Here is a 14,857-nt window from a genome sequence, read left to right as displayed (position 1 = left end):
GAATAATGAAATGGCAATAATTCTACCATATGGAGAAGTGCATTTATGAGACTGTTTGGCAATTCATCTGACAAATATTGGTGAAGCACCTACTAGGTGCCAGGCACTGTTCTATATGCTGGGAAAACAAAGGTAAACCAGACAGACAAAGTGCTTGATATCATGGAGATATCTTAGGAGTTTGGGGGACAGGAAGTAAACAGGTAAATAAACCAATTTACAACATAATTATGGCAACTGTTAAGGAAAAACAACAGCGATACAGGGATAGAGTACAATTAGGGGTGTGTGAAGGATGAGGTGGTCAGGAAAGGTTTCTTAGAAGAGGCCATGTTTTAACAGAGATCTCAATTGGCAAGGACAGAAGTAAACACAGATCTGGAGGAAAAATATTCCAGGCTACGGTAAAAGCAGGTTTTAAAACCAGAAGGCAGAAGAAAGGTCCATGTGGCTAAAGAATGAGCAAGGAGAAGTCATAAGCAGCCAGTGTGAAGAGGGAGGCAGGAAACAAGATAATGTAGAGCCTTAGAGATTCATGGTAAAGAGTCTGGATTTTACTTAAGTGTAATGAGAAGCAGTGGGAGTTTTCTTATATCTTAAAACTTCAGATATAGTGCTATGTACTTAGACTACTGTGTTTCACAAATATGCACTCATTTAATCATTTATTTTTTTAAGTTTATTTATTTATTTTGAGAGAGAGATTGCAAACGGGGGAGGGTCAGAGAAAAAGAGAGACAGAACCCCAAGTAGGCTCCACATCATCAGCACAGAGCCTGATGTGGGGCTTGAACTCACGAATGGCAAGATCATGACCTGAGCGGAGATCAAGAGTTGGACACCTAACAGACTGCGCCACCCAGGCGCCCCTCACTTAATCATTTAAACAAGCCGAGGGGTGCCTGGGTGGCACAGTCAGTTATGTGTCCAACTTTGGCTCAGGTCATGATATCACAGTCTGTGAGTTCAAGCCCTGCTTCAGGTTCTGTGCTAACAGCTAAGATCCTGGAGCCTCCTTCGGATTCTAGCTCTCCCTCTCTCTCTGCCCTCCCCCACTCACATCCTGTCTCTCTCTCTCTCTCTCAAAAATAAATAAACATTTAAAAAAATTTGTAACAAGCCTATAAGATAGATGCTTTACTATCCTTATTTTTTGGATAGTAAACTGAGGAAACTGAGACCCAGAGAGATTTCAGAACATATCATCACACATGCCTGTACATAACATGGCCAGGATAGTAACTAGGACAGACTACAGAACTGATTTATTTATAAAGTTCACTCTGGTTGCAATGTGAAAGAGCAAATGTAGGAGGGCAGGAATAGTCTAGGCCAGAGATGATGGGGGCTGGAGATGTCAGTGCAGCACATGAGAACATGGTGTCTTAGTCCGTCCAGGTTGCCACAACAAAGTAACAGTATGTTTGCTTCTACAAAGTGAAGCCTATAAAAGCTGAGAGATTATCTACAAAAAAAGGAAACCAGAAATATGTGACCCACAGACTCAGAAAAATTTCGTTAACCCTTCAGAAGATTACAGAACACTTAACCCCAGAAGATTAGAGAAAAATCTGAGGTCTATACTACAAAGAAAAAAATTGGTTTTACCCATATATTCACTCCAACCATTTGAAAAAGGCACATAGTACTCTCACTTCATGGTTACTTATGCATTGCCCTATCGCTGTATTGCTCTCTCTGTAGTATCTACAATAGGCAGGCCCTGAGCTAGCAGTCTGGGGGAAAAAAGCAAATAATATTTTTAAATTATATTAAATATTAAATTATTGAAAATTCAGGTAAATGCGACACCAGCAACAAACAAGGTTCTGACATGGAGAATAGTAGAGGAACCTACTTAAATAGGGAGGTCGGGGGCACCTGGGTGGCTCAGTCTAGGTTAAGCAGCTGCCTCTTGATTTCAGTTCAGGTCATGATCTCACGGTTTGAGCCCCACTTCGGGCTCGTAGGGCTCTGCGCTGACAGCATGAAGCCTGCTTGGGATCCTCTCTCTCCCTCTCTCTGTCCCTCCCCCACTAGCTCATGCATGCTCTCTCTCTCTGTCAAAATAAATAAACTTTAAAAAAGTCAAATAGGGAAGTCAGTGAAGGCCTTTCTGAGAACAAGACATTTGAACTGGGACCCAAAGAAGGACAGAGAAAAGAGTATTCCAGACAGAGGGAAAATATGTGCAAAAGTTCTCATATAGGAGAGATTTTAAACACACCAGTGCAGAGGCACCTGGGTGGCTCAGTCAGTTAAGCGTCCAACTTCAACTCAGGTGATGATCTCATGGTTCACGACTTCAGAGCCTGCAGCCTGCTTCAGATTCTGTGTCTCCCTCTCTCTCTGTCCCTCCCCCACTCATGGTCTGTCTCTCTCTCTCTCAAAAACAAAACATTGAAAAAAAATTTTGTAAATAAAAAAAAAATCCACCAGTGCAGAAGGGGCTACATGAGGGAGGTTTGAAAGATAAGCAGGGCTTGAAGGTCAAAGACGGGACTTTTTTGTTTGCACAACATGAGGCCCTTAGAAGATTTCAAGCATGCCGATGGCATCATCATATTCACTCAGGCAGTCAGTTTAACAATTATACAACAATTACATAACTATACACAGAACATCTACTGTGTGACAGGCACCTGTGCTGGCACATGCATACCCCAGAACTTGGGAAGCAGTAACAGGCCATCCTCTATGCCACTGCTGTGTGTTCCAGAATTCATCCTCTCCTAGACTATATAGGGGAACACAAATGAGGAAGCAATATTTTAAAAGTACAATGGTTAAGTCTATCAAATTAACTGTGACTTCTAAATTGCTTAAGAATATAACCTAATCTGGTTCATTCCTACAGTATCTGCAGAATTAAAGGCTCACTGACTCAATTTACGAATGAATAAATGATAGTAAAGCCAACTGCAGCTCTAAATAATAGACACTATAAATGATTCTGGCCTAAAATGGCAAGAGTTCCTAAAGTAAATATTTTGCTACAGTCTCTTACAAATAATTCAGATTTCTGTTTGAACCAGCTGTCAGTGTTCCTGGGGGAAACTAAACTGAATACACACCTGCCTATAACTCTACTTCCTGTTTCATAAGCCACAGTGGACAAGGGTATAGAGGAAAGAGACGCTCTCCACATTGTCTCTTGTTGGATCCACTTTCTTGTCCACAAACAATCCTAAAACTACAGACAGTAGTTAAGAAGGAGCTGAAGAGGAGGAATTGGGTAGGGAGGGTCTCACCCTTCCAGACTTAAGACCATTTGGACATGTTGTGAAGACGCACACTTCACGGAAATTTCTTCAAATGTGCTGAGTTTCAAGTTTCTTATCTTAGATCATGGGGGAAAAAACAGCAATAGACAGATTAATAGAGACGATCACTGTAAATGTTAAATGTATGAAAACAAAACAAAATAAAAAACAGACCACTGCGACCGAGACTGGAAAAGGAGGGAATTCAGAATAAACCAGATAGCATGGAGAAGGACAAAGCTGGAGGTGGTGGTCACTCTGCACTAGGGGAATTTCAAGATTCCACACACCATAAACTGTGGCTATTAAATGGTGGGGGTGAGGGGGGTAGGGGATGGGGGGAGGCAGGAATATTGAGCATTGCTCACTCATTCATTCCTGTGTAGAAACTAAGAGCTGTCCGGAAGGAACCAAACCAAAACTTCACTTACTTACACTTTAGGCTCTCCCAGGAATGCATTCTTAAACCAGTCAATCAGGAATTACCGGATCAGCACGGGGGGGGGGGGGGGGGGGGGGGGGGGGGGTGGCGATCGTGCCAGAGCCAAAGCCTTTCTGCTTGGTATAAATTCCTGGTTCCCGTGCCCTCCACGTATAAAAATCTTTAAGTTTGTGCAGCTCCTTGGAGCTCCCTTCTATCGGCTAGATTGGAAGCTGTCTGATTTGAACCCATTTTTGCTCAAATAAACTATTAAAATTTGTAACGCGCCTCAGTTTATCTTTTACCAGCTCCAGGTCAGAAGAGGGACCTGAAGGAGACTCCCAACAGCCCCAGGAGCCCCAGGACACAGGTACCTGTTGAGCTCCTTGAAGGTGCAGCGTTCTTGCTGTCTCTGGAGGACAGGGTAAGTCCCTCTAGGACAGCTTCTGTCAGGAGCCTTCAGACTTGGAGGTCAGAGAACCAGCTGGAGCCAGTCTGCATCAAAGTTGGAAACCGGACCGGCTCCGGGTAGGGCCGGGGTCCCACTTGGAAACCGGACCTGGTTCAGAGACAGCCTGGGTCCCACATGGAAACCGGACCGGATCCAGGGACGGCCTGGGTCCCACTTGGAAACCGGACCGGGTTCAGGGACGGCCTGGGTCCCACTTGGAAACCGGACCGGGTTCAGGGACGGCCTGGGTCCCACTTGGAAACCGGACCGGCTCCAGAAACGGCCTGGGTCCCACTTGGAAACCAGGTGAGCTCTAGGAACGGCCTAGGTCCCACTTGGAAACCGGACCTGGTTCAGGGACAGTCTGGGTCCCACTTCGGAACCGGACCGGGTCCAGGGACGGTCTGGGTCCCACTTGGAAACTGGACCGGGCTCAGGGACGGTCTGGGTCCCACCTGGAAACCGGACCAGGTGCATTCACGGACTGGGCCTCTCTTCGAAACCGGATTAGGTCTGAAGTCAGGCTGGATCCAACTTAAACTGAACTGAGTCTAGTATGAGGCCTCAGGTGAACAAAATTTTAAGGCTGAACAAGCAGGATAACCTTACCAACCATTATCTTGAAATTCAGTGGCCAGTGGAGAACCTTAAACCTAGATAAGTCTTGAGGTGCCATAGAGATAAAGGTGTCTCAGCCAGGTACTCACTGTAAAAGTAGAGGAAAAATTATTTTTCCTCCTCTACAGGTTCTGGTGACCAGGACATCCCACTCCCTCCAAAGCCTGCAGCCAGGATCCTTGGAAAACTGGCAGAAGCCAGCAGAAGAGTAAGTATTCTTACCAGTCAGCTCTCCCAGATGTCTATTTGTGGTGCCTGATCGAGAAAGGAAGGTAAAATTTCATGTCCTTCTTTATCTTTATTAATGTTTATTTTTGAGAGAGAGACAGAGCGCCAGCAGGGGAGGGGCAGAGAGAGAGGAGACACAGAATGTGAAGCAGGCTCCAGGCTCTGAGCTGCCACCACAGAGCCCAACGGTGGGGCTCAAACCCAAGAACCAGGAGATCGTGACTTGAGCTGAGGTCTGAAGCTTAACCAATGGAGCCACCCAGGCACCCATCATATCATTCTTTTACAAATTCAGATTGGCAGGGAAAAAAAAATCTTTGCATTGTGACTGGTCAGTTTGCTCTCAAGTGCCCATTGGTTGTTAATCCTTCCTCAGAACAGCTATTACCTTATTTGCCTCATTTTCTGTCATGAGAACTTGGTTTGTCAGCCATCAGGTTGGGGGCCCCCCAAAATATGGCCAAACAGAAATGTTGCCTCCCATTTGCAACTAGATACAGCTGACAAATGTGGGTTGCACTCCACTTGCTTCTAGGGGCCTACTAACTATTGCCAGATCTCAGTGGAACTGAGGGTTTTTTTCCCCCTGGGTTATCTTTGGTAGAGACTCTGGATCTTGAGAGGATATTATCTTTTGTACCCTCTTTGGGAACACGGTTTGCATCCACAGGGTTGTTCAATACTGCCAGGAATCGTTACTGTTTGTCCTGGCTGAAATCTTACGATTCAAATTGATTTTTGCACAAATAAACTCTTAAAATTTTTAATATGCTTCAGTTTGCTTTTTAACAGCCTGCACTAATGGAGACAATTGTATGACAGCCGCATAATCCTCCATGCCCGGGGGCGGGTAAGACACAAGAGCTCTGTTTATAGTACTGCATTTAAAAGATTACCAAATTATCATTCACTGAAAAATATGTTGTTTATTCACCTCCTTAATCATAATTTTAAAAAAAACTCATAATATAAAAAATAAATTAGACAAAATCTGAACTAGAAGACCTCCATTTGGCCCTTGGACCATTATCTCAATGAAAAGGCAGCCATTTTAAAAAACCAGCCTTACCAAGCTCTGGGAAAACTTGAAGGCATCTAAAAAAGTCATTAGCATATCCAGCCACCAGGTGTCACCATTGGTTTAAGCAAATGTGCTCTATCTAGCTCTAGGCTAATTCATAGTTTTGGATCTCTGCAACATTAGATGGCATCTCACCTTGACAATTGTTGAAACAGGCTCCAGTTAGTTCCAACCTATTTATGGAGAAATTAGAACTCATTCTAGCAACTTCAAACTTCCTTTCTCGTGCTTTCATGTATTTTTATTAAATAGAAAAAATAAATGAAACCAGCTCAGTAATGCCCTTTAGACTAGTAAACTACAATTAGGAAGAATTATATGAAAACAGTTGTCTGTGTCACAGGGGTAAGATTCAGGTAACAGTGTTTGCTCACCGTTTCCCTTTTTAAAACTGCACTCTCCCATACTGCCTGTTGGAACATCTTCACAAAGGGAAAAGGAGTGGGGAAGAACTTGCCAATCGAGGTCCAATTAAAATTTGTTCTTTTTAGGCAGATGATATTTAGATAATAGTCCCTAGGAAGGCAGTTCATATTCTGAAATTTACAAATGATTTTTTCAATGCATGGGTGTATCCAGGATTCCTTAGTTTCTTTTTTTTTTTTTTTTTGATTAATATAAAGTTTAAGTTAATATCTTTTGTTGCTAATCCTTGGCTTCTCTATAGATTGACAAGTAGTCTGCCATTTATACAAATCCATTTTCTGTCCAACAAGACTCCTTCTGTATCCTCACCCTCATTCAAATATTCCAACAAGCAATTCTTTTAAATTCCTACCTCCTTCCATCTCATGACTACTGCCTTCTCAGGGAGAAAACATCGGATAGATTTCTGTTTCCTAAAGATACTGCAAAGATATCTTGGCAGTTCCTCACTACATAGAAACCATCAGTATTGGTTTTCCCACTACAAATGTAAATCTTGAAACAAGAAACAATACATGATAAGAGCAAAGGCCAAAGGGGAAAGCAATGAAGTGTGTGTCTGAGATTGGAAGGAAGAAAATACCAAGTAAGAATTTACCCCTGGCTTGTTCTTATTAAATCACATGATTCTGGCATTGTGTTTTTTATAGCCCCATGATTTTGTTTTTCTTTTATTTGGCAAACAAAATTAAACTCACTATTCAAACAAAATGACATGGAATTGTGTGAGCCAAGATGAACAAAAATGCACAGTTGATTTATTTAAGTTCCAGGAATAATAGTCAATGAGTTTGAATAAAATGTGCTGCTAAAAACAGGACATTAAAGATAATTTAAATATATTCAGTGCAGTCATTCATTCTAGTTCATGCACGTTAAGTAGGTTTTTTATCTCTAAGGTGCCATCAACGGAACTCTCAGACATTCAAAATACCAGTATTATATCATTAACACATTTCTGGTCAATGAGTTGAGTAATGTAGAACTTATGAAAATATGTATTGCCATTCTCTTTCAAATGAGCTGCATATTACATCCATTAACATAACTATATTGATCTAATTTCGTTATTTTCAGTAGAGTGCAGTTTGGAAATATAAAATTGACAAATGAGAGCCAAATGAAGAGGGGGCTAACATCAAAGATCATAAATTACAAAACCTCAATAAGGAATATCTTTGTAATTGCCATAATGTGGAAATGTTAAATAGCATGCATTTAGTTTTTTAAAAAAGAGAAAATCTTACATGTTTTAACCATTTTATTTTGACCAGACTATATCTGTTGGTAGTAGATTATTTACTCTTCCTTTCAGAGAGCTAGTTGGAGTACACCTAAGTATCTAGATTATTTATCGTATGACTGTGGGAAGGTCAAATCATATGACTGTGGGAAGGATGGATACTTGGGTTCTACTCCCAGAGATTCTTGCTTTAATTGGCCTGGGATGTGATCTGAGCATCAGATATTTAAAAGCTTCCCAGGTAGTTATGAGGCAGACAAGGTTGACAGTCACTGTACCGTTTTCATTTTACACAAAAGGATGTTAACACTCTTACTGTTATTTTCAATGTTATTTAATAAAGGCGCTTAGTTGCAAATAGGAATTAAAATGTGCTTGAGGAAATCTTTCAAATTACTGCAAAACATAACTGCAGATTAAACATTCTTTACAACCAAAGGAAGAAGAACATGGAATCAGTAGATGCACCTTCATGCATCTCTTAATTAATCAACGGATCCATTACAAAATTCCCAAAAGCCAATTTTCTGGAGCTTCCAAACAATTTTGGTGTTACCAAAAAAAAAAAAAAAAAAAAAAAAGGCAAACTAAAAAAACCTAATATCAAATAATTTGGGGTTAAATAGACTTTTCTATAGGATTTCCTAGAATTTATAATGGTAATAGACTGTAAATCTTCAAAAGGGACAGAATGCCCTGTCCTGTGTAAGATGCAGTATGTTGAATGGTTGAAGGAATCGTGGATTCATGGAACACACTTTAGGAAATACAATCCACATACATGTCTTTTAAGACAATGATAATTAATACCTACAGCCAAAAATGTTATCCAAAGATTTCACTCTGCAGGTCTGAATTACCACTTGCTTTTTAACCTTCTCCTTTGGATAAAACATTATATTGCCTTCAAATATTTGAAAGTATTCTACCAGAGGAATTAAGACTACCAACTCAGGAGCAAAACTTCTTATGTTCACACCAGCATTTTTTACTTAATCTCTCTGTGCTTCAATATCTTCACCTGCAAAATGGGGGAAATGTATCCCCCCCACCCCCCACCTCAGGGTATGTAGCACTTGAGAAACTTAGGTCCTTGACATTCTGTTACAATAACAAGAGTGACACTTAAAAGTGAAGGGCCAAACTACCATATAAAGAATTTCAAAGGAAATTTCTTCTGAGAATCTATTCCATGACTTCTGAACCCTCTGGCCTACTTTGAGAATATGAAAGAATTGAAAAGAAAGGAGAAGGGATATCTGTGAAGGGAACACTCTAAAAAGAGCTGTTGCCTTATTAATAGTCCACCACCCCACTCTATATTAAGGATTCAGATAGGTCCACTTGGCCATCCTGAATGGTGCACCCCTGTACTTTGGGGACCCCAGGCCTGCCATTTGCTTTCTACTCAAGGGATCTAGAGGACTAGGGACGCCTGGATAACTGCTCTGGAGGCAGATCCACCTCATTCCCAGAGTTCTTCAGGCAACAGGACACTAGCATGTTTCGTGTGGACCAGAGGTAGGCAGCTGATTAGAGTCTGGCCCAGTAGCAAGAAGCTGGAGGTAAGGACAAATTCGCAGGATACAAAGCAGGAGGAGCAAGTGGCTACCAGAATTCCAAATAGCTCAGCCAGCCAGCAACAGGGGCACTAGAAGAAGGAGATCTCCAGCACCTGGAAAGATGCCACAAAAGTACTCCATGAGGAAAAAAATCTGCTTTAAACCAAAAGGCCCAAAATGGCTATATAGAGAAAGTCTAATGAGAGCCTCTTTCCAGGGCAGACTGCAGGGAAAACAGTCCCAGGCTGGGCCAAAGGAGATTTTCCTGTTAAATTAAGGGCAGAGCTTGGTTAATATCCTGGGCCCCCAAATCTAATTATTGAATTGAGCCTGGTTCGTGATCTTAATTGACAGTGGGATGATCTATGACCTAAGCATGAGAAGAAAAGTCACAGGGTCTGGAGAAATTTTCATCCAAGGGAACCAGTGATTACTGAATGAATTTTAAAGGGGCAGAAAGACAAAAATAATTTGATTACATACCATGAATCCTGCAACACATGCATGTGTATATTTTAAAATATAATGTTTCATAAATTCCCATGAATTGCAGGATGATAATACTCTCAAGTTTACATCCATGCTACAAAGTGTGGTCCATGAACCAGCAGCAGCAACAGCAACACTGGGAGTTTTTTATAAATGCAGAATCTCAAGCTTCACCCTAGACTTGCTGAATCAGAACCTGCATTTTAAGGAGATCCTCAGGGGATTTATACGCATATTACAGTTTCAGAAGCACTGCCTTATGCCACTCTGCTGCCCATAAGGAAGTCTTTGTGATATTTGAATATCTACTAATTATGACGTAACCATCCATTGAAGTCATCATGAAGGACTCCCAATAGCAACAAATATGTTATAGAACTTTGGCATTTTCAAAGCTCATTCTATTTCTGTTATACTCACAGTTAACTGGTTGACTTTTAAACTGATTTAGGTATTTCACCTGTTACCTCATGTACTTAATGCACATGCAAGTGGTTGCACAAGTGACAAGAAAACCTACCTCTAACAACTGATGTTCTAGGACACCTTCCAATACCAAAGAAAGATTAGACAGATCAGCATCTGTTATTGAGTAATATACTCTCATTAGCTTATCTTAGCAATATGGCCACAGAACTTCTAGATTCTGCAGATAATAAGTGAGAGACAGACTTCCAGATTACCATAGCCTCAGGAAAACTTGCTTGGGTGGCCTTATCAGCAGAAATGGAGAAATATTACCTCCTTTGGCTCCTCATACCCCTTTACACCAGCCTCTCTCACTAACTGGGATGCCCCTGGCTGCAAATCAAGAAGGAAATTATCATCTAAGTGTCAGTGAGTGGATTCAAGGATAAAACCTGCAAATGAAGGTTCACTTTGGAAAGCCAAAGAAAATACAACATGGTACCAGAGAGGCACCCAAGACAAGTCAGGTGTGGGTAGTATGGGCTCATTGTACTTGAAGAATACCAAATTAATATTTACTGAATGAATAAATATATCATAAATGAGTAAATGAAATGAATTGGTCTGGAATTCATATCTTTTAGGCTACTTTGTATTTCTAAATCCCTATAGTTCCCTGCCAAATGAAACCTTTATGCAATATTTCTTTATTCTTTCTCATGCTTGAACTCACCTTACAGCTGTGGGGATTCCATTGTGTTTCAACAGAACAACATTGAAATCCAGACAAGCCCATCCTCATAAGATGGCCATCCTCATAAGATCACTAGCTATGGTTTTAAAAGTTTAAATCTTGGTTCTACCACTTGTAGGCTATGTAATTTTGGGTAGTTACCTAACTTGTGGAGCCACTAATACCTTCCCTTATAAAATAAGGCAAGTAACGCCTCGTCTATAAGGCTATTGTGTGATTTAGAGAGGATAACAACTGTGGAAGTTTGTAACATAGTGTGGGTATAGAATAAGTCCTCAATAATGCGCTGTACATTTCTCATGACCTCACCCTCACCCTACATGTATTGTTCTGGATGTGCTTAAACCTTATCCCTGTCCTTACTAGATTCAACCTCTGAGACTAATACAAATTGTCTAGTTCTATAAATTATTCATGGAGACAAAGCACAGAATTAGTTTTATTTTTCTACTTTCAAGTTCATTTATACATTCATTCATACATTCATCAAATAATCTATTGAGCACTTAGCAAGCATTAGATATAATCCCAATATATCCAACTAGAAATAAGCCTCATTAAGAAAAAATTCTAGAGGTGCCTGGGTGGCCCAGTCAATTAAGTGTCCGACTCTTGATTTCAGCTCAGGTCATGATCTTACAGTTCATGAGTTCAAGCCCGGAGTCAGACTCTGCACTGACAGTGCAGAGCCTGCTTGGGGTTCTGTCTCTCTCCCTCTCTCTCTGACCTTCCCCCACTCTCATGCGCACTCTCTCTCTCAAAATAAATAAACTTAAAAAAATTTTTTTAGAAGTTTTAAAAAGTCCATCCATTCACAATGGCAATAGAAATGGATCAATATCAAGTATCTGAGGACTAGACATATAAAAATTCTTATATACAGTTCTCTTCATAACAAAACATATTTTGAGTAGAAAATGACAGGCATATACATCAGGTAATATTTATGTTCAGTATTTTCTCATTTTATTTTCTAGAAAAAAAGCTCCAATAATAGACTAATTTAGAATGGGATGCCTGAAAACATTTTTAAACTCCAGTTGGTGAGAAGTGGCCTTTCCTAATTATCATCTGAACCTCCATGATATTGAGCTATGGATGCCATGATTCTTCCCGAGCAAGACCATTAAACATAGCACTGGTGACCTCACATGGGGCATTTTGTTTAATCCTCCTCAAGGATAAGTTGCTTATATTAGGTACTTTTACATGCACATGTACTTCAAATTCTTACCAAACCAAAGCCACACATGGATCAAACAAAGAAAACCAATGCCAATAGCCCGTAGGGAGCTAGAACACTATTTTGGGTATTGGTTTAGAAATTGATTTAGCCACAATTACAAGTGACTTTATAACCTCTACCTTCTGAGGAGGGAAAAACTATCTTAAAAAAAACTACTAAAAACAAAAAGATATAACCTGTAAACTTTACAGATGCTTTTAACAATAAAGGTAGGAAATGCAAGTGAAAACTGAATATCAGAAAGGAGGTACCCTTTGAAAAAGAAAATATTTTAAGTCCCAGGAACACTGGTGACCACAAAGATAAATAAACCTATTTAAGACAAGAGTTACAGACTACAGAGAGAAGATGGGTATTACTATCAGAATAGTGATTGGCAAGAAATCCAACCAAGCAGAAGAGTTAGGAGACCCTTAGGTGGGATGCAGTAGCAGAGCCTGAGGCTTCTTTTGGATTGCCACATCTTTGAGTTTTAGGAAATAAGCATGCAGAAACAGACGATCAAGTGTTTATACAAGGCTCAGAGTTGTCTTTTATCCTATTTAGTTGACAACAGGGTTTTTCGGTTATTCCGTAAAGCACTACAAACTTTCAATCTAGCATAAATAAATTTCCATCCTTGCTTATGATTCAGGTGAGTCCCCTTGCATCCCCAGCATTCTGCCTGGCTCAGAGCGGGAATTCAGTCAGTATTTTCTTAATTCAGGAGACTGAATTGACCTAGAATTTGATGTAGACATTCCTATATCCCCAAGATTCTGGAATTAATTGTGACCGTGTGTGTGTGTGTGTGTGTGTGTGTGTGTGTGTGTGTTTTATGTTTTCCCTCTAATAGAGATTAAACTAATAAAACAGACTTTATAAAAAGGGCCCAGTAAAAGTTAGTGATAGGTTTTCACATTATTAGAACAAAACATCCAGCATGTAAAAGACTAAAATAATTATGAGTATCATTTAAATTTAAATTCTATTTGAAATAATGAAATGAAAGCCAACTGTGAGGCCCAGGTACCACTTATCTGCCCGTTACTTTGGTATTTCCTACCCAGAGAGTAAACGTATATGTGCAGATTAGGAAATAAAGTACAGCTTGATAAATCTTGACAAGTAGCCAGTACTCTGGGATATATCTCTAAAGAATACTAGATTGGAGGACACAGCTTAGGCCAGAAGACCTAAGTAATTTTCTTCCACACTAAACTGCTATCCATTTCACTTCTCTTATCAGAGGGGGGTTATTACAATGCAGTGAGAGAAGAGACCAGCACAAAACCCCCTTCAGTACAAGGGTAAAGGAAGTACCAGGGTTTAACAAGGAAGGACACCTTGTCCCCTTGCCTGATGCCAAGCTGTCTTGTTCCTTGCTAGCATATCAGGCTGCCATTCTGAGGAAAGAAAACGCAGTGGGAACATGGCTGGGCTACTTCTCACACTGGGAAAAAGGGTCTGGCTCTCTTACCACTCTGGACTATGGATTAAGAAAGTAGACGAGAGAGCAAAACAACACACACCAAACGTGACTTTGGCCTTCCACATGGAGACACTGCCCAGCAGTAAAAATATGGCTTAATCAACATGAGAGCGTAACCAATCAGAGTAGTCATTTGAACTTCTGGGACAGAAAACTAAGCAAGGGGTTAGAAGCCAAAAAATCTCTATCCCAAGTATCTCCCTTCATGGAGAAAAAATGCTGGGATCCCCTTCTCTGTTGGTTGAAGCTGGCATATAAAAAGGACAGAGATTAAATTTCCTTTTATGTAGTGGCAGAGGTAATGATCAACGTCCTATCTAGTTAGGGTCTCCTGAATTCATGGAACTGTCACTAAAAATAAAACAAGGGGGAAATGGGAGGTTCGCAAGGAGAAAAGCTAAAGAAAAAGCCCTCAGGAAGGGCAAAAACCAAGTTAGTTATGATAAGCTATAAACATTCTCCCATTCCCTCATTCTTTCTCTGTGTCTCATTCTCTCTCCCTTTCTCTCTCTCTCTCTCTCTCTCTCTCTCTCTCTCTCTCTCTCTCACACACACACACACACACACACACACACACACACACATCTTATTGTCTTCCTAATCAGCTCCATTCTTTTACCCAGGACCCACCCCAGTCCCCCCTCCCACCTCAGTAGGCTTCCTCTACTGAGGCAAGCAGACACTTCTCTAACACCAATTTATAGTAGGCTAAATGGAGACTTCGATTCTCAAGTTCATTTGACCTATCAGGTCTAGCATCTACCGTAATTGACAACTTTTCTCTGTGAGATTTAGTTATGTCTCATCAGACCAGTGCATCTTTAGGTCACTAGAGAGAAGTTATCTTGCACCTGCATATACTAACTAACCTCTCAGGAGTACCTATAACTCAGGCTTTTAAAAATAAGAGTCTAATCTTGTTCCGAGACCAATTCTGACCACCAAGCAAATGCTGAGGACACCAACTGGGTGTCCTACAACTTAATTCTGATACTACCTGGAAGTAGCATCAGATCCCACAGGTTAAGGGCTCAGTCCTACAAGATTGCCCTGCCCCTTCAATTTGGATGCCAGTCACAGTGTCTACAAACCAGAGGTTCCTACCACCCCTTTCTTAGATTCAATTAATTTTCTGGAGCAGCTCACAGAACTCAGAGAAATATTTCGCTTACTAGATCACTGGCTTATTGACAGGG

The 14,857-nt window shown here is 40.7% G+C and overlaps 2 protein-coding genes across 5 annotated transcripts in view; one reads left to right on the top strand and one right to left on the bottom strand.

Moving 5' to 3' along the window:
- The window catches only part of NXPH1 (neurexophilin 1), a 633,630-nt gene extending 629,352 nt beyond the window's left edge, over window positions 1–4,278 (bottom strand). For all 4 annotated transcript variants that reach the window (XR_006197112.1, XR_006197110.1, XM_042918775.1 and 1 more), the window contains exon 1: window positions 4,059–4,278. The gene's annotated coding sequence lies outside the window, so the exon portion shown is untranslated. The remainder of the gene's footprint in view (window positions 1–4,058) is intronic.
- Window positions 3,488–10,645, top strand: LOC122213180. The gene is made up of 4 exons (XM_042927341.1): window positions 3,488–3,581; window positions 4,217–4,441; window positions 4,882–4,961; window positions 9,847–10,645. Exons 1-4 carry the CDS (start codon window positions 3,488–3,490, stop codon window positions 10,060–10,062), a joined length of 615 nt encoding a protein of 204 aa, XP_042783275.1. The 3' UTR covers window positions 10,063–10,645.
- The last annotated feature ends 4,212 nt before the right edge of the window (window positions 10,646–14,857 follow it).

The sequence above is a fragment of the Panthera leo genome, chromosome A2 (genome assembly GCF_018350215.1).
Source record: "Panthera leo isolate Ple1 chromosome A2, P.leo_Ple1_pat1.1, whole genome shotgun sequence".
NCBI classification, from domain to species: domain Eukaryota; kingdom Metazoa; phylum Chordata; class Mammalia; order Carnivora; family Felidae; genus Panthera; species Panthera leo.
The sequence above is the reverse complement of the archived record's forward strand: the minus strand, read 5'-3'. Positions and strand labels throughout refer to the sequence as shown.